This window comes from Pinus tabuliformis, chromosome 8, assembly GCF_031772625.1.
Source record: "Pinus tabuliformis cultivar Carrire ecotype Pingquan chromosome 8, CPIR1, whole genome shotgun sequence".
Taxonomy (NCBI): domain Eukaryota; kingdom Viridiplantae; phylum Streptophyta; class Pinopsida; order Pinales; family Pinaceae; genus Pinus; species Pinus tabuliformis.
In genome coordinates, this window is record NC_142294.1 from 57,510,995 (window position 1) to 57,536,700 (window position 25,706).

A 25,706-nucleotide genomic window follows, 5' to 3' on the forward strand; every position below is an offset into this window, starting at 1 on the left:
TCCCCTTGCTTGTTAATGTTCACCAAACCTTTCTTTTACAATATAAGTTTTGTCGCGAGACTTTGAAGAGGTTCTTTGGTTATTCATTTGATTGTTATTACCCACTCTATATTCACACATAACATGCCAAGAGAATCAAGATAATTTGTTGACAAGTTGAACACCCTTACTATGCTTGTACAAATGAGATAAAGGTTGCAATAAGGTTCATGGTAAGGCCTTTTGTTGTGTGCTATATTAATTATGCCATTTCACAAAGGGAATACTGTTTGTAGATTGAGGTAGAAGAGGTTATAAATGTAGAATAATGGCAATCTCTTATTCTAGAAATTATTATAGAAAGGATTTGGGTTTTTGTTTTAGCAACCAAGTTGACAAAGATGTCTTATTTAAGAAGTAACCTAGCAAATTTATCTATTTATCGCTACTAGTTCACTTTTCCTAAGGTTTATAGTTGTTATGGATTCTGAATGCCAATTGAGGAGAACACCTAGGTTATTGTGAATATCTATTATGATTGTCTAGAGAGAACTCTAAGAGACATCATTTAAGTTAAGATATCTTCACAACTATTGTAACCTCACTAGTGCAAATACATCTCAACCCTAGGTCTATGAAGTGTGAAAGGGATTAACTTCCTTAAAGTTTAAATTGTTTACAAGGGTATACAAAGACATGAGCCTTGTAAATTGTAGGGATTTGATCTTTTTTTTATACTTCTTAGATTTTGAGTTATTGTGCAACTACAATAATATATTATAATTTTCAAATTTTAACTTTATTTATTTTTCCAAAGTTTTTAAACTTTTATTTGTAAGTTCTGCAATGGTGAGGCTACATCATGGTCATGTCCAAGAATATCACCCGAATAGAGTGGGGAATTAAACTGGTGACTTAACATCTAGGAGTCCCTTAACAACTCACCCAATCACCGTCTACCCAAGACCCTCTGGAACCAAAGTTTTTAAACTTTATTTATATTATAATTATTATTTTATTATTTTGTAACACACATTACATATTGCCCTAGGGCGTAGAATGTGTTAGAATATGTGAACCTTTTAGCAAAATGATATTATTTCCAGCTACAACTTTGATAATAATTAAGTCAATATGCTTGTCTATTTTGAAATAAGTATTCCATAAATTTAATTTAATTATCAATGGTCAATAGATGGATGCTATGGATTTATTTCGAAATAAGGCTTCTAGAAATTTAATTTAATTATCAATGGTTAATAGATGGATGATAGGGATCTATCTCGAAATAAAACTTCCGAAATTTTAATTTAATTATCAATAGTTAATAGATGGATGGTAGGGATTTAACCTCTATGAGATATCCAAAGAACATTTTTAGTAGTAATCAGGATTGAGGTTTGAGATTTATCTTAAAGGTAGTTATGCCCTTTTGCTTTTCAATTTAATTAAAAATATATTATAAAATTAAAGAAAAATAAAAATATATAAAATAACGACTTATAATTTTTTGGACGTTTGGTATTGATAAACCATGATAATGTAATACAACCTATTAAATTTTTTAATGATAAAGTAGGAGTGAAACTCCATGATTAAGAAACTTGTTACATGATTTTTTTTGTTTTGTTTTGTTTTATTTTTTATTTTTTAATTTGAAATATCTTCACAAAATTTCAACGTAATGGAATAAAAAGCTCAACACAATTCAAATCATAAAAACTTTAATTTTAAAATAATAATAATTTAAAATAAAATTATAATTTTAAGATGAGTATTTTGATTACTATCATAGATTGATGCCTATTAATACTTATCAACCATTTAATTTATATAACAATATTAATTAAACAAATTTTTTATATTTAAAATTCCATAATAATTTAATTAAACAAACTTTTTATATTTAAAATTCCATAATAATTTAACTTTTATGCATGCTAAAGCAACACCTTTTATAACTTTACCAAATTAAATTACCTAAAATTTTTAAAATAATTACAACTTTAACTTTCTATAATGTTCAAATATTATTAAAAAAAAACACCAAAATAATTACAACTTTGCTTTGCTACACAATACATTTGAATTTTATTATTTACCTTATTATTTTCCAACACACATTAATAATGGATTCGAGCTTTAAAAAAATCTCCTCTCAACACAAATGTCCTACTTGAAAGTAAACCTTTTGTCAATCCCCCACTAAAAAACACTTTGCAAAGCCTTTGAGACTTTTTGATATTAAAAATTAATTTTATTATAAATAAGATTCCCAATATTTGAAATCTCGATGACTTCCGATGTTATTATGTATGGATGCAACAATGTGACTACATCTATGGCCAACAGAAACCATGGGCATTATCACCTCCCAAAGTTGCAAAGGTCACGTGCATTTGAATTTCTGATTTCAAATTTCCACTAACCCCTTCACCAAAGCCAGATTCAACATTCAACGGTCATCTTGTCTGGCTTTTTCTACATCCAGCGCTGTCCACTCTAAATCTTTATACCAGATGCAAGATTTAGTACTGCTGGCTTCACTGGGTTCTTATTTAGCGAACGACACTAGATAAGGGTTCGGCTTGTGGTCACAAAGAGCTCTAAGAACACTGGTGTTTAATGCACAGGCATTGATAGCATTGCAAGGTTGGGGGATCGAGTTTTGTTGAAAAGATAACAAAGATTTACAGATCGAAAATGAAGGCATTTGCAAAGCAACCCAAATCCCCTGCCAGTGGACATAAGAGTCCTTACAGTATAAGTAAAAATACATAGATATCGATTCTCATATCTGTATTTCTCAATCTTAATCTAGTTCTGAAGTGGATTTATGTAAATTAACCGATAAATATGTTCTTTTGAGAAGGGTTGCTCTATATTTACTGATAACGATTTTTATCATGAAAATGGGTTTTTGTATGCTTAATGATGATTTTCTGTTTTTGAAAAATGCAGCATAAGGAAAATCAAGGGGAGGTGATTGCTAGTCCCTATGATAAGAAACAGAGGATTGGGCGTGATATATTTGGGACTAAGGTAATGGCTGCTTCCCCAAAGATAAGGGCTCGCCAAGCCTTCTCTGAAGTGATTGCCGGTCAAGAACTGTCGGATCTTGCTGACAGTGGGAACCCCAATGCGCAAACAGATGTTTCAGAAGTTTTTACTAAAGATGGTGTTGAAGCCCTGCTCAATATGAAGATTAAGGGAAAAACTAAATTTGATTACAAGGTATGCTTTTCTTAGAGCTCTAGTTATTTTTTTGGTCCATTTCTGCATTTCAAATAGCTAAATGTTAAGGGTAGAGCACAGAGCTTTACAAGGAGTTCAGAACAAGATACAGCTAGATGTTCATAGGCTATCATTGCAACGAACTGCTCTAAAACTCGGGTAGGGATAGGGAGATGCATCAACACTTTGTGTGTGTAACGACACATTAAACTGAATAGTGCGTTGGGTGCCTTGAAGATGACACAAACCCATATAAAACCCTTGTTTGATACTTCGAAGTTGGGAAGCATGTCGAAATTCACACAAATTACCAGTGTTTTGAATATTGGTATTCAAGATACGCGACCTTGAACTTCAGGAACTCGAGGTCCATACAAAACCCGGTTTTAGAAGTCACCGTGTTAGTTGATAATAACTGGAGTGCTTAATCGCAGATGAGTTTGATTATAAACAGGGCAAGACCCGGTTTTAGATGTCAATGCGTTAGCTGATAATAACCTCGAGCTTCATGAACTCGAGGTGCATACGAGACCTTGTTTTCGATGTTACTGTCTTAGTTGATAATTACTGGAGTGCTTAATCGCAGATGTATTTGATGATAAACAGGCCAAGAGTGAGCAAATGACAGAATATATCAAGAAACTCCGAGCCTGCATTCGCTGGCTTCGGGAACTAGAAGAATCCTGTAATCTAGAGAAGGAGCAATTACAAAATCAGATGTTGAGTCAAACCAATGAACACAAGCAGACAGGTATTGAGTTATTGACAGGTTAATTAGCATCAGTAATTCTTGATGAAATTATTGTCTGAAGATTTATCTATTGGGTATTACTACTATATTCTTATTGATTTATACTGTATTGATCATGGTCTATAATGGGTTATCTGTAATATTAGAGGAAGCTTTCAAAATCCGGGAGCAAGAGTTACAGATGACTATTCTTGACCTCAAGAATGCATTATGTTCTGCACAAGACAGACTGTCGAAAGCCGAAGCTGAAAAAGAGGTCATTAATCTTCCTTTTATTTCTCTCTTTCGTGAAAGTGATGCTTCTACATGTTAGATTGGAAGAATAACAGGTGGTCCAATTTGTGTATGGAGAACATATCCTCTGGGAGGTTGGAGTCCTGGTGAACGGGTCAAGAAGTCACCAGCTTCACCTTTGTATTTCTTAATCGTAATGTAGTCAGAGATGGGTTTATGCATATTTACTAATAAGTACTTTTTCTTGAAAAGGGTTTTCTGTATATTCACTGATAACATTTTAGATATTGAAAATGGGGTTCTGTATATTTAATGGGTCACCTGAATTTGTCAAACCATTGTTGATCTGAAATGGTTAGCTTACAACCTGATAATTCTCTTGTTACAGGTTCTAATTGGATCTCAGCAAAAAGAGATAGAAGCACGGCAAGCAGCTGAAAAAATGAGTAGTCACCTGTCTGAAGAGCTTGATAAAGCCCGGAGGGAGGCATCAAGTGCAAATGAACAGGTATAGTCATTTGTATTTGACTCAACTGCTTCATGCTGCGTCAATGGCACTAAAGCTCCCTTTTTTCTGTAGCATTTACAGAATATACATATTTACAATGTAATGAGTAACATGTATACGGAAACAGGTGGCATCTCTTCAGGATATCAATAAGCGATTGCAACAGTACAATGGCAGTTTACAGCAGTACAATAGCAAGCTTCAAAGTGATGCTGCATCTAATGCAGAGACTATTTCTCGTATTCAGAAAGAAAAAACGACTATAATGGAAACTTTAAGTAGTTTGAGAGGTCATTCAGCAGCTATTCAGGAACAGCTGGTTAATGCTAGAGTGAGTTCTTTGTACTTCTATAATATTTATATTCAGCATTCTTCGTATCCTATAAACTTAATGCTCACACGAATCCATATATTGAGCACACATTACTTATTTGTTCATTTGAAAATATTGTTAACAGAAGGTTAGAATAAGCAAGGACCTGCTTAGAGGTTTTGCTTGATTGCTTGAAAGGTGCCTCCCCTGGTTTTCAGCATGATGTATTAAAGAATAGGTTTCAAAGATAATTATTCTCTGTTGTATGTGAGTAAGCGCTTCTTTTACTTGGATAAATCAAGAGCATATTTGTCTCCACTTTCTTCTTCATGGTAGCTTGAGCCTTCGACAGTGTCCTGTCAGGTAGATTAAGTAGGTGTTAATGTTAGCTGACTTTATGTCATGTCAGAAGTAATCATGAGATAGCCTAGGTTGCTCTCTATTGATTTAATAATTTATTGCCAAATTGTCATTTATTTTAACTCATTAAGCAGTTTGAAAAGGTATCTCGAATGTCAAGTTTCAAGAAGTGTTAGCAAATGATGTTCTTTGGTAATCCAGGCCATCCAACAGGAAACTCTAAAGCAAAAAAAAGCACTTATGGAAGAGATTGACCGTCTTCGTGCTGATCTTCAACGAGCTACAGATGATAGAGATCAACAGGCTGCACAAGTGCAGAATTTGACATCCAAGGTTGCAAAATACAGGGAATGCACTGGCAAGTCTGCTGCAGAGCTTGAACAACTTGCTACCAAAACAACGGCTTTAGAGGTAAGCTTATGAGGGTGAACTGGTGACATTTATGACTGTAAAAGTTGGTCTTTTTAATCATCAACAAATGACATATCTAAACAATAATGGTTTTATTCTGTAGGAAAGTTTTTCTTCCCAGAATGAACATATAAGAAACTTATGCATAAAGTTTGAAATTGCAAATCAAAAGCTAGAGGTAAGCCAATGTTCAAGACATTTACAAAATATCGTTCAAAATACTTCATCTTTTGAATAAAGAATTTCATTTTATTATGATGAAATGGGTGCATTCTAGTCACAATATACTTATGCATGTAGATAGCAGAATCCTCTGCCTTACAATACAAAGCCATAGATGGCGAACAAAAGCAAACAATTGAAGATTTGTGAAAACGCCTTGAAGAAGCTGCACTTGAAAATTTTGAAGGAGAGCTTCTAAGAAGAAAGTTGCACAACACTATCTTGGTAATTTGCAAGCATATATTTTTGACCTCATTTACAGTTATCTTTATGTTTCTTTTATATCAAACTAATGTGTTTGACCTATACATTTCAGGAACTAAAAGGAAATATTAGGGTCTTTTGTAGAGTAAGACCAATATTGCCAGAAGATGATTGCACAAGTGTAGAGTCACCGATTCTGCAATATCCTACATCGACTGAGCTTGTTGGCCGTTGCATTGACCTAATACAGGGTCCAGGTAAACTCCAGACTAATATATCAAGCATTAGTATCTCAATAACTGATAGAAACTCCTTCATTGAATTTTTACTTGAAGTTTTCTTCCTTGATGTCATGGTTCTTTTAGTACAAGTATTAAAATTAAGTATCCTATTATTATGATATGTTTTCTCTATTTGGCAGGACAAAAACATTCATTTAGCTTTGATAAAGTATTTGGACCAGAAGCTGAACAGGAGGAGGTCTTTGTAGAGATATCACAACTCGTTCAAAGTGCTTTAGATGGATACAAGGCAAATCCATGTTTCTCTTTCCTTTTCCATCTCTTCAATTTACTATGATGAAGTCTTAATTTCTTTGATTGCATTTCCTAAATGAAAACTAGTAATAGAATTTGAAAACACTCTTTGAGCCTTTTCCTAGTTTTGATAATGTCCTCTCAACACCAAAATGCCATGATAACTTAATCTAAGAACGTGGGAGAACAATTGTGAGTAGAATATTTTGATTAATCTTCCATAAGAAGCAATGTCATTTACAACCAATAATTTGGTTGTATCAAGACATTGTGCCTTGCTAGATTAACATAAATAAAGGACCACCATTAGGATATAAAGTTTTGAGTCAAGGGAAATACCACTTCTAAAGGAGGTTATGTGATGATACAGTTTGAGAATTAATGCAATTTTTGCTATATCATCCCTTGTTTTCATTCTCAACTAAAACAAAGCCTTTCCAAAATGTTCTATCCGTGAACTAGATATTTAAATGACATTTCACTTGTACGACTAAAGTTTAAACTACATATATCTTGTTAATTGAATTGGAACTAATGATACTTTTGCTTCCTATTTCCATCTTACTCCATTGCTAAATAGATATTCGGTTTAACCACAAAAAATGTCATCATGTGAACCATGAGAAAATTCATGGCTGCAAACTATATGATTTTCAATAGAATCTCAATGGCCACTCCATGCTTTGGTCATGCCTCATCCATATCAAATGTGTTCGGAACTTATCGTGTGAACTTGAGAGGACAACAATGACCAAATTACTCTGGTCAATGTTTCATAAGAAGCAACACTAAAACAAAGATAAAGGACTATGACAGTGATAAAAATTTCTAGTTGTGGAAATTTGATTTCTAAAAAAGTCTTTATTGAAGAAATCCAACAATTTCTACAACTTTTGTGGTGTTGTCCCTTGTTTTCATTCTAAAAGCGAGCCAAAGCTTTCCTAAAATGCTATATATGAAGTACATATTTAAAATGGCATTTCTTGTATGTCTAGATTATATATGGCTTATTAATGATTTACCTATGCTGAACAAGTTTTTGGAATGGGGAACTAGGGGAGGGAGAAACGGGTGTCTGGAATAGCTAGAGTAGACCCTCAATTTTCAGGGGATGATGGGTTGGTGATGGAAAAAATATAAATATCAAATAATATTTAGAATTTAGAAAAAACATGAATTATGAAATAGAATCAATTCACTCCATAAATATCATCTTTTACTATTTCTTTAGTTCTTTTGTCTTATCACACTTGCCTTTATCGAATTCTATCATAATCCCTATCCTAAGCATAACAACATTTTCCATATTTTCTTATTAGTGGTTGCTGATTTTTTGTAAGACGAGATCCGTTAGTTCTAATGCTGCTGTCATTTTCAGACGATCTAATCATTGTAACCCTGAATGTTGCAAGAAGTCTTTCATCATAATCATCAACCTTGCCAAGGATATTTGTAGTGTTATGACTAGATGCTATTTTCAGTTCTTTCTATCACTTTGACTACAAAAGATGTCCTATTTTCATTAATTTGTCTTGGCATGGGCTTCTTTGTTCTCACACCATTTTATATGATCATATTTTACTTATAGTCTTTTCAGTGGAAGAATGTTGTAGTGTATTTGTAATAACAGATAATTCTAGTCCCTTTACAAGACTCTTAACTTGATTTTAGTATTATTTTGCAACTTGTCAAATCTTAGTAGTTTCTAAAGTCCAAAGTTATCATGGACATAGTTGCTTCATTAACATCACATCGACCTTTAGTACATGGAAGGCAAATTTGCTCATTCCATCCAGTTGGCTTTGCTCTTTTACTAGAAATTTTATGATGCTTTGTAGTATATCCTAGCCTTTAGCCACATTGCACAAGATTTGTTGTAGCAAGTACACTTTGAATAAAAACATTGTTGGAACTAAAATATGTGCCAAATCATTATTCAAACTAAGAAGTGTTTTTTTCTTCTTCATATTTTAACATAACAATTGACGATTTAGAGCATGCAAAGCTAGGAGTTTCCTAAAAATTCCTAAAAAGTCCTAAAATTTGCTGAGGAATGGGGGGGGTGGGTATGGATATGGCATTCTTGAGTCCTTCATGGAGTTCTCCCTCATTTCAGGACATTTCCAAGGTGTACCAAAGTCGCCAAAACATTGGATTACTAGCAATGTTGGTTTTACAGTTGGGAGTGGGTCCTCATGCAACATCGTGACTTATTTATGGTTAGGGTTCTTTGGTTTACTTCTTCTCTATAAGCTTGAGCAAATCCTGCGTTCCCTTGCTTCAACTATGGTTATGTTGGTACATTGTGTACCTTGTGTTATCTTTTTCTTGGCTTGTTTTGCACAAACCATAGGCAAATTCGAGAGAGGGACAAATGTGTTGTGGTTGATACCAAGAAGGTTGAGCTCCCAAGAAAGAAAGGAGGCCATAAGCTTGCCTTTATGCTCGAAGGAAATGGGGATTTCAAACTTGAAAAGTACTAATTGCTTATCTCTAGAGCCATTAGCAACTCACACTGAAGGGCTTTAATGTTGACTTTGGTTTGTGAGGCTCTCATGGTGATCATGAAGGAAAAGGATGAGTCCACTGCTGTTAAATTTTCGGTTAAGATGTTCTTTGCATAGGACAATTACTTCAATAATTCATAAGAGCCCTAGATTAATTCCATTTCTCATAAACTATTATCTCAGTAATTGAAGAAAGAACATAAATAACATATGCAAAAGACAAGCCAAGACAAGAGAACACCGAGATTGGCTCAAGCCAGGGAAAAACCCTTGATCAAATCTTCTTATTATTATCTTCAAATGTTCAACAGAGAAAGAGAGAGGGAAAGTATAATTAATAACCAAGAAGCAACCCACACAAATCTTCCATTCTACCTTAACAGTCAAATCTTGCCTTAATAAGAGATCAACAGAAGACAAAGCAGCTGCAAGGATGTCTTTAAAAGGAGCTCAATTCTAGCTGGATAGAGCGGCCCAAAATAGTTGTTAATTTATGATACATTGTATGCTTAGAGAAGTTTACTTATTTTCTTCTTATTAGCCACAGATTAGCAATCACGTATACATTAAGTAAAGTGTAGATAGAACATTAAACGATCAACAAGAAAACAAGCCAAGACAAGAGACACAAGATGTGGCGGCTAGCCAGGGACAAACCCCAATGCGGGGAAACCCTTTGATCAACTCTTCTTTATCTTCAATAGTTCAGCAGAGAGAAATAGTACAAAATCAGAATTCTGTAATTTTATATTAGCAACAACAAACCCTAGATCAGCAAAGTCAAACTTGGTCAAACGAGTTGAAATTGACCTCCAATATGCTTGGTCAATTTCCAGTCAACTAGCCCTCGAACATCCTGAAGAAACAACCCCTGAATAGCCCCAAAAACACAGTGAAACTGCTGTTGACTGAAGTCAACATGCTGCCCAAAACTAGGGCAGTGAACGCTGGTCAAACCTGTGGACGAATTGCCTTGATTTTTGTGCCAAAATCTGCGGCCTACCTAGGAGAGGCAGCCACACCAAAACCGCACCCTTGATGAGTCAACGCGCTTGGTCAACGCAAGTCAAAGAGACCTTCAGTGACTTCAACGTCCTCCTTGCCCTAATGCGTCCTCCTTCTCACGTGTGATCTGCTCCTTGTATAACCCAAAGCTAAGGAAAGAGAGAGAAGAATGAGTGAGATGAGATGATGAGGAAATGAATCAACCTCTCTTGTATTTATATGATTCACTGGGCATGTGTGCCACTCATTTAACTGCTCGCCGACCTTGACAAATAAATTCATATCTCCATAAATACTTGTCGGAGTTGAATGATCTTTAGATCAATCCTACACCTCTCGACAAGAGGAATCTAGGAAAAATATCAGCTGCCATAAATGAGGTGATCCAGATGGAGTTTGGCCATAGTCGCCAATTTTAACACTCCCTCTCAACTAGGGAGAACTCCATCTGCAATCCGTCTGACCGTTGCTACTATCCTAGCCATCAAATGCACTGCCTTGCTCTGCTCTACTCTGCTCTGCTTGAACTATGAAGAAGAAGAAATGATCGAGGATGTATCATACCATCCTCCACTGACCTGAAGTCAGTCTCAGAGTGTGTCATACCACTCTCACTGATCCCAGATCAATGGAGGTCATCCTAGCATAGGGAATACGGTAGATACAATGATGCGTCCATCAATAGTACTACTATGGTCCCTAACCCCATTTCCCTGCTCATTGATTAGATGAGAGGTACTTCCCATGAGTCCCAGACTGCATGGGTAGGATGCCTAGACAGCAGAACTAATATCATCCTGTCCACAGGAGAACGAATCATCCTGTCCAATAGTCGCCATAGAAGAACTAATCATCCTGGTCCACAAGAGAACTAATCATCCTGTCCTACAGTCGCCACGGAGAACTAATCGTCCTGGCCCACAGGAGAACTAATCATCTTGTCCTATAGTCGCCACGGGGTGTCACAGGGGAAGGTTGAACCTTTCACCCTGTACGCAGTGCACCACCAGGGGATGGTGAGTTGCCCTGTGGTCGCATGTCGCTCCAAGAAGTACCCCGTGCCCCCCTAGAGTTCCCAGAGCTCAATACATCATACTCGAACCTCATAAGAGGGTCTCTGAATGACACTAAGTCATTCTCGGAAAGTCAAGAATTTGACCTTTCCCAGGGGCTTCGTCAAAATGTTGGTGACCTGTTCATCTGTATCGATATGTTGGAGCCTTACTGCTCCTTGCTGCACCATATCCCGAATATAGTGGTATTGATATGCTTGGAGCGATCATGAAATACAGGATTCTCTGATAAACGAATCCTGCTTTGGTTGTCACACAGGGTCACGGTGATATCCAATGTATAAATCCAAACAACTCACTTAAGAGCTTTCGCAACCAGACTGCCTCACAAGAGGCCATACTAGCAGCAATGTACTCTGCCTCGGCAGTGCTCAAAGCCACCGACTTTTGCTTCCTGCTCATCCAGGATATCGAGGCAGATCCCAAAGAGAAACAACACCAAGAAGTGCTCTTTTGGTCCACCACACTGCCTGCCCAATCAACATTAGTATATCCATGTAGTCTCACATCTCCGGCAATATCTCAACAAATTCTTGGCACCAATCCAATGTGAGTGGTGAGGCTCAACCATATGTTGACTCAACGTGTTGACTGCAAAACATATATCCGGACGAGAGTTCACCAAGAACATCAATGCTTCGATGAGTTGACGATACTCGGTAGCATTTTGTAAAACAGGTCCGGTAGCATTACCGCTTAACTTCTTGAAGTCAAGCTCCATCGGGGTAGTCATGGGCTTGCAGTCCACCATACTGAATCTCTCCAATATCTTCACCACATATTTTCCTTGAGATAGGAAAATCTCCCTTTTCTTCTGCCAGACTTCTAGTCCTAGGAAATAGTGCATCAGCCCTAGGTCCTTCATCTCAAATTCAGAAGCCAATTCCCTCTTACATTTGTGAATGAGAGGGTCTGCTCGGGGTGCTTGCTTCAGCCCATAGAGGGCCTTCTTCAACCTGCACACATGAGAATCTCGAATCCTTCGGGTTGCTCCACATAGACCTCCTTTGTGATCGAACCATGCAAGAACGCGGTCTTGACATCCATCTGATGTAGGTTCCATCCTTGCGAAGCAGCAAGGGCTATGATCGAGTCGATGGTGGTATATCGGGCAACAGGTGCAAATATCTCGTCATAGTCTATACCTTCCTTCTGAGAGAAGCCACGAGCGACAAAACGAGCCTTATACTTTTCCGCACTTCCAACAACTGTATGCTTTATCTTGTAAAGCCATTTCGAAGTGACCACTGCTTTGTCTTGGGGTTTGGGGACCACATCCCAGACATCGTTTTTCATGATGGACTCATATTCCTCAGTGATAGCATCCTTCCATTCTTGATGCTTGACAGCTTCTGCGAATGACGAAGGCTCATTTTGGATGATCGTGCTCATGATGGTCAAGTATCCCTGATACTTGGTCGGCTTCTTACTTTCCTGGAAGGTTCCCCTGGGTGCAACGTGCCCTTCAGCATCATCAAGTGTCCCCCTAAGCCATGAAGGCCTCTTCCTAGAAGAGGAAGGCTCTTGTGGAGGGGGATCAATAGGATCCATAGGTTCTTCCACATCGGGCATTGTCTCATCTTCCTTTTCCTTTGGTTCCCTGGTGTCAGCTTCTTTAGATCCCCTTTGAGTAGGAAGATTGTCAACTTTGCTAAGAGCCATATCTTCGTCAAAGGTGACATCATGGCTAATCTCGATTTCCCTTTGACTAGCCACATAGATTCTATAGCCCTTAGTGTTTTCGCTATAGCCCACAAAGGTTCCTTTCTTTCAAGATGCACCCAATTTATTCCTCTTCTCCTTTGGCACGTGAAAATATACCGGATTTCCAAAAATTCTAAAATGAGGTACATCAGGTTTCTTACCAGTGAACATCTCTTCGGGAGTCTTGGAACCCAATGCTTGATGAGGGCATCGGTTTTGCACATATACAACGGTATTCATAGTTTCGGCCCATAGAAATTTCGGAAGTCTTTGATCGTGAAGCATAGCATGGACAACTTCCACTATCGTACGATTCTTCCTTTCTGCCACACCATTCTGCTCAGGAGTATATGGTGTTGTAGTCCCCCTCTTAATGCCAGCCTCTTTGCAAAATTCATGGAACTCATTGGATTCATACTCAGTCCCATTATCAGTCCTTAAGATCTTGATCTTCTTTTTTGTTTGATTCTCGATCAAGGCTTTGAAGTGACGAAACCAAGTGAAGTGACGAAACCAAGTGAACAATTCATCCTTCTTTTTCAAGAAGTATATCTAGGTCTTACGAGAATAATCATCTGTAAAAGTGAGGTAATATAAATATCCTCCCAAAGAGTTCACAGGTATCATACCAGATATGTCTGAGTGAACCAACTGCAATATATCGGAGGTTCTACTTTGGCTTGAGGGGAATGGTCCCCTTTTGAGCTTCCCTTCGGCACATCCAGGACATACACCTTACTCTACTTGGAACTCGGGCATCCCTGTCACCATGTGTCTTGCATTGGGCAGAGCTTTATAAATGAAGGTGAGCAAACCTTCGATGCCATAGTTCGGACTGAAGTGATGTGTCACAAGACATGACACCCATCGAACTTCCTCCGACCTGATATAATGCATCAACTCGAAACCCAAGAGTGAAAGCTTCCTTAAAATTCTTTTTCCATACACGTACCTTGCCATCAATGAAGGTTACCTTGTAGCCTGTGTCCTCCATTGCTGAAACAGACATCAGGTTCTTTTTGAGATCAGGTACATATAGGACTTCTTGCAAATGAATTGTATTACCTTGATTCAGTTGAAGAGTGACATTCCCCAAGAACAATTTCCAGGTTGGTCTCCTTCTTATCAGATTGGAGAGAGCTTCTTTGTAACCAGTGAAGTGCCTTAAGACATGGCTATCAATAAGCCAATTTCCCAACGAGTCCGGAGGAGCAGTAGTAGAGAGGGCAGCTGGTAGACAATATTCATCTTGCTTATTGTTAACAACATTAGATTCATACCTAGAGTTTCTTGCCTTCTTGAAGGGTTGTCCTCTGCCTTGATTTCCGACATTTCTTTTACCTCTGCCATTGGACCTGCCATTCCTTTGATTGCCTTTAGAGTGATTTTGGTCATTGTCATGGTGTGAGTCCCTTTTATCAGGGCACTCCCTCGCATAGTGGCCCATTTTGTTGCAATTGTAACATCGACCTTTTCTTCCACCCTTTGGTCCAGCGTTTCCTTTGGATTTAGCCCCAGAATTGTTTCTTCTTTTAGCATGAGAAGAAAAGGCAGAGGGATGGCCTTTAAGTGTGGGCATTTCTTGCTCTTCCATCCTTGTCTCTTCTTGAATACATCTAGCCTTCAATTCCTCAAATCCTAGGATGACATTATTGTTGAGAAGAGTAGTCCTGAATATATACCATTCAGGTGGCAGTCCTCCAAGAGTTGTGATAGTCATTTCCCTGTCAGGAACTACTTCCCCAATAGATAGGAGATCATTCTTGATCTCGGTGATCCTTAAGAAATATGTTTTCACTTCTTAATTTCCTTCAGCTTATTTCTAAGGAACAGAACTTGGTTTGCATCATTAACTTTAAATAAACTTACTAGTCTATCGTAGATTTCCTTGGAGGTTGTCGATAGAGTCCCGGATGATCTTCCTTGCTTTGACTTCTTCCGGATGATAGCAACGGATGCATTTGATGGAGGCACAACAACATTGCCTCTGACATGGTCCAACACTTCCTAATCTTCTAAATTCAGATCGAGAGACATCTTCCATCCATGATAGTCAGACTTCTCACGGAGCTTGTCTTCGGTGGGGAAGAGTGTTGGACCCCATGAAGTTTTTAGGATAGCCTTGCCAACCTTCTCTTCGGTGATTGCTCTTGTTTGGGCTTTGACTCCACCTCAGCTCTGATACCATGTTAAATTATGATATGTTCTACGCTTAGAGCAGTTTACTTCTTTGCTTCTTATTAGCCATAGATTAGAAATCACAAATACATTAAGTAAAGTGCAGATAGAATGTTAAATGATCAACAGAAAACAAGCCAAGACAAGAGACACAAGATGTGGCGGCTAGCCAAGGACAAACCCCAATGCGGGGAAACCCTTTGATCAAATCTTCTTTTATCTTCAATAGTTCAACAGAGAGAAATAGTACAAAATCAGAATTCTGTAATTTTATATCAGTAGTAGCAAACCCTAGATCAGCAAAGTCGAACTTGGTCAAACGAGTTGAAATTGACCTCCAATATTCTCGGTCAATTCCCGGTCAACTAGCCCTCGAACAACCTGAAGAAACAACCCTTGAACAACCCCAAAAACACAGTCAAACTGCTGCCCAAAACTAGGGCAGTCAATGCTGGTCAAACCTGTGGACGGATTGCCTCGATTTTTGTGCCAAAATTTGCAGCCTGCCTAGGAGAGGCAGCCACACCAAAACCGCACCCTTGATGAGTCAACACTTGGTCAACGCAGGTCAAAGAGACCTTCAGCAACTTCTGCGTCCTCCTTGCCCTAATGCGTCCTCCTCCTTCTCACGTGTGAGCTGCTCCTTGTATAACCCAAAGCTAAGGAGAGAGAGAGAAGAATGAGTTAGATGAGATGATGAGAAAATGAATCAACCTCTCTTGTATTTATATGATTCACTTGGCATGTGTGCCACACATTTAACTGCTAGCCGACCTTGACAATTTGTCAAGTAAATAGAAATAAATTCATATCTCCATAAATACTTGTCGGAATTGGATGATCTTTAGATCAATCCTACACCTCTTGACAAGAGGAATTTAGGAAAAATATCAGCTGCCATAAATGAGGTGACCCACATAGAGTTTGGCCATAGTTTCCAATTTTAACAATAGTTCTATACTTGGTAGACAAACCTTGTTAATGTGATGATGCGATGGAGGCAGATCCGGAACCTGGTTAGGGCTCGAGTATACACTTCTGTTCATTCAATTTCCTTCAACAATACATCGGCTAGCCTCATTCTCCATGATTACAACCATCACTGCCTCTAGCTTGATGTTTATGAAAGATAGAATTGACGTCCCAGAATAAATTTGTATTCCATTTGCAATTTCCTCAATACTTGCGGTTTATCAAAAAGGAAGAATACTACTCCAATAGATCTCCAATCAGACTGGCTAGGCCTCAGCTTGCCTTTGCTGAATATTGGACCAACCAAAACCCATAAACAGATCTTAAATACTCCTTCGCTATCATGCTCATGTCCTCCTTGTGCTGCAGCTGCCTCTCATGAGACTCTCGACCCTGTGACAGAAGAGGACCCACAACTAAACAGACCTTCAACCTCCTTCAAGACCTCGGCTGCCTCAGACACATGTTTTGGGCAAGTTGATGTGTCTAATGAGAATGGAGGACACCTATATATATAACAATTTGTCCTTATGGAGATGAAGCCGACCTTAACATTTTGGAGGCAATTCTGAAGTTCAAATTTTCATTTTTCTCGCCTTAATAAGGTCATAACATGTAGAATTTCTTTTAAGTAAATAAATATTTTTCCTTATCCAAATTTGGTGATCTTAAGGTTGGATTTGGACCTCTCGAAAAGAGGAATTCAATGGCACAATAATCTTCCTCAAAGGAGCAGAACAAAGTGGAATTTGGCCCTAGTTGCCAATTTTAACACTTCCTCTCAACTAGGGAGAATTCCACCTATCAAACCATCAGCCATTGTCACTAATCATCATGCCATCATGAACCATCTCTGCATCTCGATTCTCATCTGCTTTGCTGAACTCTGAAGTAATAATGAAGAAGAATTGATCGAGAGTGAGACACAAGACCTTACCACTCTCCACTGAAAAAAGTCAATCCAGAGGTAAAACCTTAATCAGACTTGATCCCAGATCAAGTTGAAGAACACCAAGCATCCTAGTCATAGGGAGTACGACAGTACTCAGTGTGTCCATTGGTAGTGCTATGGTCCCTAACCACTTTTCCCAACTCATTGGCCAGATGAGAGGTACTTCCCATGCATCTTGGACTACATGGGTAGGATGGTACTGAATCAATAGCAGGGAAAGAATGTATCACATCTTGCTCACAACCATACGTAGGGAAAGGACGAACCACATCCTACAATCACACATCACAATCACACGTAGGGAAAGGATGAACCACATCCTACAATCGCACATCACAATCACACGTAGGGAAAGGACGAACCACATCCTATAATCACAAGTCACAATTACAAGTAGGGAAAGGACGAACCACATCTTACAATCACAAGTCACAACAATCAATCGTGGGGAAAGGATGAACCACATCCCACTGACATGTCAACCATCAATCATAGGGAATGAGCATCCTACATGTGGGGAAAGGATGAACCACATCCCACTGACATGTCAACAGATGCCTATATGCATCTCTCACTGGGGTATCAACAGGAGAAGGTGAACCACTCATCCTATGAATATGTCATCAATAGTAGGGGAAGGTGAACCACTCACCCTACATACATGTGTCTGCAACCATAGGGGAAGGTGAACCACTCACCCTAGGGCCTACACACATGTCAACTACCAAGGGGTATCAAAGGGGAAGGTGAACCACTCACCTTGTACACAACGCACCAATAGGGGAAGGTGAACCACTCACCTTGTACACAACGCACCAATAGGGGAAGGTGAACCACTCATCCTATGGTTGCTCATGGCTCACTAAGTACCCCAAGCCTCCAGGAGCTCCCAGAGCTCAATATTCAATCTTAACCAAGGATCCCTTCATGTAGCGAATAGTGCCAAGCTGTATTCTGAAACTCAAGACTAGATCGAAGAGACCCTCATTGCTCCATTCAGTAGTTGTATTCTGAAAATCAAGACTAGATCGAAGAGACCCTCATTGCTCCATTCAATAGTATATAGATGTATATACAACAAACATATTGATTTACAATAGAGGTCAATACTTTAGCAGTCTTTCTGCTTCTTGCATATCCTGATAAAGAGAATATTTAACTAAACTTACTCCCTCTTACTCAGGGAAATCATAAGCCTAAGCTTGTCTTTCCAAAGTGCATAGTAACCATCTGGCAACCTGCTCAACATAAGATCCATCCTCTTTGTAGATAAAACATGCCAATATAACATATAAAGTGGTATAAGAAAAGTCCAGGATTTTTTGGATCTTACTTTGTAATATACAACAACAGAGTTTACTTAAATGGCCATGTTGGTTGCTTTACTCATTCAGTCTGAATGGAGTTCCAAAGGAAAGACTTTAGTCTCGCTGTAATCAATTCCTCATCTGTCACTCTCTGTCGACCCAGTTTATCATCAATCACACTCTGCTCAATGATAGTGTGTAATTTAAACTCTGTGCATCATACCCTAGCATATTGTCATACCTTTCAACAAACAATTGTCAAGCTATATTCTATCAAGAAGGCTTAAGCAATGTCAAAATTTTAGCCACTTCATGAATCCAATCAATATTGATAGCTTCATCATTGGTGAAGAATAAATCCTACTGACGTAGGCTCAGAAAGTGTCATCTAGAAATGACTGCAGAACTAATGTTCTCAACAATGTAAGCAGTCTAACTATTGCTTTAGACTTGCACAGAATTTTCAAACTCTCTTTCACATCTTTGGTCACTGTCATAGACATTTGCAATATCCATATATTTTTGTGCAAACATCTGTTAGTAACATAAACGTTATCTACACTCTATCCACAGATATAAACAGAGATCCATAAGATATATGAATGCATATCAACAACTTTTAAGTGTAGGGAATTAAAGTTAAGTCTTTCTTGACTTCAAAAGTCAACTCCCTATGAATCATAGCTCCCTCTGAACATTTGAAAAGAGACCTTGCCCAATGAGTCATTTGCATCCGGTTATTAGTCCTTATTATAGGGGCAACCTTCTTGAAATAGCCAATGAGCAAGAAGAAATATTAATTCATTCAACCAATTCTGCATGAAGAGGAGCTGACACATGGAGGACTGTCATTAATTACTGTTCAGTTTCAATCACATCATAGAGAAAGGACAAGATTACTGTAGTCATCTGTCCTTTCCTTGGTGAAGCCTGTGAAAGAAGGTTTGAACAATATTCTTTGTATACCTCCAGAGATTCAGATATTAATACACCTACTAGATTTTGAGGGTCTATCAGAGACTAAGTGAGGTGCTCATCCTCATTGATGACGGGGAGTCTTACATCCGCTTGTATACTTGGTCACAGGCCTGTAATGGGATGCCAAGTTCTTGTTCTTCAAAAGAAGAATCCTCAGGTACTTGAGATGACAAGCTGGAGATTTTCTTGATATATTTTCAACTGAGATCACAACTGGGATGTAATACAATTTGTCTTGCAGAAAGAAATATAATTTCACATTGTTACCATGACATCTCATGTTGTCACCTTGTCATGTTTTATGCTGTCAATCTTGTCACAGGAGCACTGTCAGAGTTATGTTAACGTCATTAAGAAGTAGAGGACACAACATCATTAACAAAACCCTTAGGGTTATTTCCTCCATTGAATGTATTATAGTCTGTGATGAAGGAATTATCCCTGACACAAACAATCATCAGCGCAACGAGATCATTTTCATAAATACTACTATCAAAATTTAGAGCAGAGATCACGATCTCATGTTACTGTCCATTCACAATGGGTAGTGATGACACCAGAGGATAAAATAGTAGACAAATGGAGAGAATATGCTGCAGGGAGAAAGGCAATCATGTGGGCAGTGGATAAGGCAAGAAGATACAGCAGACATCGAGGGTTATAGCAGCATGAGGGTTAAGGACGTAGCGTGAGGGGTGAGGGATGATGAACTCGCGGGCTAGCAGCGAAAGGGTTCCGGAGCAACGTATGGATGGCAAAGAGGAAGGAAAACGTAGGCCAGCAGACAGGGAGGATAGGCAGCAAGGGATGGATGGACTGCGATGGCAGGCTGACGACTAAAGAGAGAGCTGCGTGGATCAAAGGTTTAGCTGCGATGAAGGAGAATGCCGCAGAGTGAAAGAGAGGGCAACGCTTGCTGTATGCAGGGTAATGAGGGCTGCTTGTTAGACAACAGACAAAATGGCGGCTATGAGAAGCCAGATGAGGCTTATCTGTGTGCTTGAGCAGAGAAATGTGGATCTGTTGCAGGGTCTAGGCAAGGAGCTGGACAAAGAAGTTGAGGGTTTAGGCTAGTATTTCGTTTTCTTTTGCAGGTTTAGCAGAGATGAAGAAAAACTTAGCAGCAGAGACAGGAAACAACAGTAAAAATAAATTCAAAATCTTCTGCTCAGGAAACCCCAGGCAGCAGAGAAACTGTAGCCCAAGAGCTGAAGAGAAATTCACAGATTGCAATGTTATACTTATGCTTAAAATTTATCAATGAAACCCTTATGAAAATTCTCTAGATTTAATTAAAATATTAAATCCACCTGCTTCAGATTTGACCTTGAAACCCTCACGAAATTTCTAGATCTGCAAAAACCGGACATAATCCTTGCCAAAATGATGTTGATGAAAACCAAAAATCCAGATCTTACCCTCCAGGGCCTAGATCTGTACTCTGCACAACTTTCAGCGTCAGATCTGTAGCTGCAATACAACAAAAAACACACCCAAACGATATACACAATGACCCAAAAAACACCAAAATCCTGAAAACCAAAGTTGGAAAACTAAAAAATAATTACAGATGTATGTACATAAATGGAAGATTTATCAGATCTAGGGAGTGTGAGTCCGACTCCACTCCCAGATCTGATGATCTGAGGCTCTCAACAGCGAGATCTAACGATTTAGCACAAAAAATTAAGTTTTGTTTTTGAATTTTTAAAGGAGGTACGGAGCTCAAAACCCTCATGCATCACCCATAAAAATATCTTATGATAAGCTCGAGATCAAATTCAAACTAGGCTCTTCAGAAAACACGGATTGGGAGTTGGCTGGTTTAGCCAAGAACTTCCCCTAATGCCCGATGATCTAATAATCAAGGATTTTCCTGCAAAACTCAATTCAACGGTCAACATAGAGCGAGAAAACAATAATAAAATTCAGATCTAATAGAGATACCTGCTATTATATTCAAAACTTAAATTATCATTCAAACCCCAGCGACTGAGCAAGATACCTGTACTCAAATCGCTCTTCAGAAGCTATTATTAATGGCAAAAACGAAATTACGCACGAAAATAATACATCTTACATCATTTCCATGAAGAGTAACACCAGCAAAAATTAACCCCAAAGTCTTTCTTTGTTGCTCATAAAAAGATTACAAGAGAGCTTTTCGCTTAGTACACGACTCAAAGGTCGAATGAATCTCAACTGACAAATGACCTTCTATTTAAAGATAAATCTTCCAACGGCTAGTTCGAGTGATCCTTGTCAAAGTGATCTCGACTGTTGATGAGGATCAAAATTTCTTTTAATCTCATTCGTCGAAATTTTAAATATTGAGGAAATTTCGAATTTTTCAATTAAATGCATTTTAATAAATTCAAAAATTAAAATTTTGCATTAATTTTCTAAAAAATTTGACTTTGACTTAACCCCAGGGACCCAAGGCATAAAATTAAGCAAAATAATCAATTAACCTTAGTCCCTGCACCTGTTAAGATTTAATTTTTTAAAGGACCCACGAATTTTGCCTCTGGAAAATTTAAATTTACCTAGGACCTAGGACCTATGAGGGGATAAATTATTTTTCTAACCCTCAAGACACTTTACATCATGATTTTTTACATTTTTTTTAACAAGTTCGGATAGTTGTTATATTATCAAAAAAAGGTTTTGGAGCAAGCTCCTTTTACATTTCGCTGTTCTGATATGATAGACTGAGCAGTAGGATAGGCACGCAGACCTTTCTCCTATGCTTGGTATCAAAACTTCAGAAGTTTTTTTAGCTATTCTAGAGTACTGTTTAACATATTGACCAACTAAGAAAACAAATTTACATAGCATATTTCACAGAAATTTATAGTTTGTAAACTGGGAGAGCAAATTCTGTGGCCTTTTCCTTGTGTTTTGCATTTTGCTGCTCCTTAAGTTTGCTATTCCTTGTGCTGTTGTTCGTTTTGCTTGCTGTTCCTTACTGTTGTTCCATCGACCTGCTGTTCCTTTGGCCTGTTGTTCTTTCGTCTGCTGTTCCTTATGCTGCTATTCCTTCTGATTGTTGTTCCTTCTTCTGGTGTTCGTTCTGCTTGCTGTTCCTTGCTGCTGTTCCTTCGGCCTGCTGTTCCTTTTGCTTGCTGTTCCTTCTAGCGCTGTTCCTTCGGCTGCTGCTGTTCCTTCATCTTCTTGCTGTTCCTTCGTCTTCTTGTTGTTCCTTTGGTCTGCAGGTGGCTTTGCTTTTATAATAGTACACTGCTTCCTCTAAATGCTTGCACTTTGATTTCAGAGCCATGATCTCTTCTTGATGGACTGCCATGTTGTGCTTCTGGAAACTATATTCCAGTGTATCAATGTGGTTAAGCTCCATTATACTGCTCTTTCCTTCTGCTATACTTATCTCCTTGATTCTTATTTTTTCTGCTGTAGCTTTTCTTCTGTTGCTACTTGCTGACACTTGAGCCTGTGCGATCCTTCCTTGATTGGCGATGTCCACTTATTTTATAGCCCATTCCGCCTTCGCTGAGCCTACAATTGGAGGATTCTACTTGATTGCAATCATCCTCCCTAGATTTTCTGCCTCGATTTTTCCTAGTGCCTCTGCTTTTACCATGAAACTTGCGATCCGAGCTGCCATCATTGACATCTTTCATGTGCTGTTCATCGCTGTCATGATTTTTCCTTTGACTGTTCGAGTTTTTTTGGATTTCTCGATGGCTGTGGATTCCTTGTTGCGCTGTACATTGTATTCCTTGATGTTTCTCTTTACTCCTTCTATGTTGCCTTGTTGTATACCAAAACTTCATTCTTGTCATTTTTCGATGGGAGTTATGGCATGCTGAGGTAGTATTCCTCCTGATTCTCTCTGACAATTCCTTCTTCCTTCTCCACAGCCTGATTTGCATGATGATCCGCTTGCTTATTATGCATCCTCAAGACATGTTTCAAGGTTGCATTTCCGGATCCTGCTAAATTCCTTCTAATTCTTTGGATGATTCTGCTCATAAACTTGTTGTTTGGGTTCCTGTTTCAGCCATTATCTCAACTATGATGGCTGAGTCTCCTATGATTATAGGATTTTGAATTCCTTTTTTTTGAATCAGCCTTATTCCCATCAGTGAACTATATGCTTCCGCTTGATTATTTGACATTTGTCCCAATCCCCACTCGTAAGTAGTTAGTTTTTCCCCATTTGGATCATAAATTATTCCACCAGTTCTTGCTTTTCCTGGATTGTTCTTTGAGGCTCCATCAAAATACATACAGTGTCTATTCTGAGTTTTCTTCCAGCTTTCCAACTCCTCTTTCGTCATTCTTAATTTCCATTTTTTTTTTTGTATTTTCTTTTCTTTGACCTTTCTGCCCATTGTTGTCTATTATGGCCTAGCTGAGCCAATCCCTTTCCTCTTGTTGGAGAATGCTATAATCTATTGGTGCAGTTCCTTTTGCGTTGAGAATTTCGGAAGTCATTCCCCAAGTTTTGGATAGAGTTTTCTCAATTCTTGGGCTTTGATTTTTGAAGATGCTCTTGTTTCGAGCCAACCAGATTTGCCAACATAGCATTGTATACATTTCCATATTCTTATAATCATGGCTTTCTTCTTTGTTACATAAGGGTAAGATTTCTCAAGTGTTCCGAGAAATTCCTGCAATGGTTTTTCGAAGCTTAAGTTAATTTCCAATGGCTGTATTAGCTGCTTCCAGCATTCCTTTGATAAATCACACTCTTGGAATAGATGCTGTATGTTTTCTTCCGCTTGCCGGCATAAAGGGCATCTTGATGGCCCTTAGATGCCCCTTTTTTAAAAATTTTCTGCAGTCAAAATCTTCCCTTTTAACAAGGTCCATATGAAATTTTTTATTTTTGGCAGGCTTTCTAATTTCCAAGCTAGTTTCCAGGAGTCCCATTCCTGGGGATCAATCTGCTCTTGGAGGATATTATATCCAGATTTAACTGTGTACTGCCGATTGTTTGGATCCCATAGGTAGCTGTCTTCCTCATCATAGTGGATAGGAGCTGCCCCTTTTAAATGTTGCTTGATTTTTGTCCATTGTCCTTCTAGGCTTACTGGTTCCACTCCTGCCATTCCTTCTGGTTCCATAGTGAGATTGAATGAAGAGTGTTGAATCGATTTCCTTTTAGCTATTCTTGAATGCCTTCAACTTCCGGGAGATTTTGGATTTGACCTTTCCCCATGACCCTGTCCTCCCATATCGAAATGGTTTTCCCATTACCTAGAATTTTTGAGATGTGGCTTCTCATTAATTGAATTACTTTTTTGACTAGCTTCCATACTTGAGAACTTTATCTGGTTGGGATGGTTCCTTTCAACAACTTTTCCTTGGATCCATCCATGTATTTTTTAATTAGGATTTTTTTCCACCAGCTCCCTTTACCTGTTATGAGTCTCCACACTATTTTCATACCAAGAGCTGCGTTCATTAGTCCAGGCAGTCGAATAGATAGCCCTCCTTTTTCATATGGTAACACTACCTGATCCCACTTGACCAGGGTGAACTTCTTGTTTTCCTGCTTCCCACCTATGGGCGCTTGCTGGTGCCATGATTATAACGTATTGATAAATCGGTAGTGCTGCAAGGAGAGCTTTAATTAGGATCACCCTTCCAGCGATATTTAACCACATCATTCCCCAATTCTTTATTTTAGCTTGCATTTTTTTTATCTGTTTTGTCCATATTTCTGCTTTCATGCTCTCTTTGGAGATTGGGAGTCCCAGGTAGAGAAAATGGCTCCATCTTTCTTGTGCTGGGATTTCCATGATTTGGGATATCCTTTGCATAATTCTAGGCGGAACATTCCAGCCATAAATCACGCATTTAGTGTTGTTTAATAGCCCACCTGCGACTTGTAGGAATTTATCCAATGTTTTTTTGAATCTTCTGGCTATTATTGTTGATGCTCCTCCCAGCAGCAGAGTATTCTTAGCCCTGTTATAGCTCTTTCTTTCCTCTGGGCTTCTAGAGCTCTGCTTAAAGTCTCTGCAATTATTATGTAAAGAAAAGGGGAAAGAGGGCAACCTTGCCTAAGACCTCTAGTGCTTTGGAAGAAATCACTAGGTCTTCCATTTATGAGAGGAGCTATCCATGGAGTGGAGATGCATGCTTGAATCACACCTGTAATTTCTTCTGAGAAGCCAAGTTTCTGGGGGACAGCCATGAGATAAGGGTGGCTGACCCTATCAAAGGCATTTGCCATGTCTAGTTTGATTATCATGCATTTCTCTTGCTTCTGGACACTATAATGGACAACTTCTTGGACAATTATAACATTG

General features: G+C 38.5%; 1 protein-coding gene across 1 annotated transcript in view; it reads left to right on the forward strand.

Annotated features, from left to right (window-relative positions):
- Positions 1-2,301: 2,301 nt before the first annotated feature.
- The window catches only part of LOC149234129 (kinesin-like protein KIN-14N), a 49,283-nt gene continuing 25,878 nt past the window's right edge, over positions 2,302-25,706 (forward strand). The window contains 11 exon segments of the mRNA XM_089371753.1: positions 2,302-2,742; positions 2,941-3,213; positions 3,820-3,964; positions 4,111-4,220; positions 4,587-4,706; positions 4,834-5,037; positions 5,581-5,790; positions 5,894-5,968; positions 6,091-6,237; positions 6,329-6,473; positions 6,638-6,747. Of these exon segments, the coding sequence (XP_089227879.1) occupies positions 2,683-2,742; positions 2,941-3,213; positions 3,820-3,964; positions 4,111-4,220; positions 4,587-4,706; positions 4,834-5,037; positions 5,581-5,790; positions 5,894-5,968; positions 6,091-6,237; positions 6,329-6,473; positions 6,638-6,747 (1,599 nt within the window). The 5' untranslated portion in view covers positions 2,302-2,682.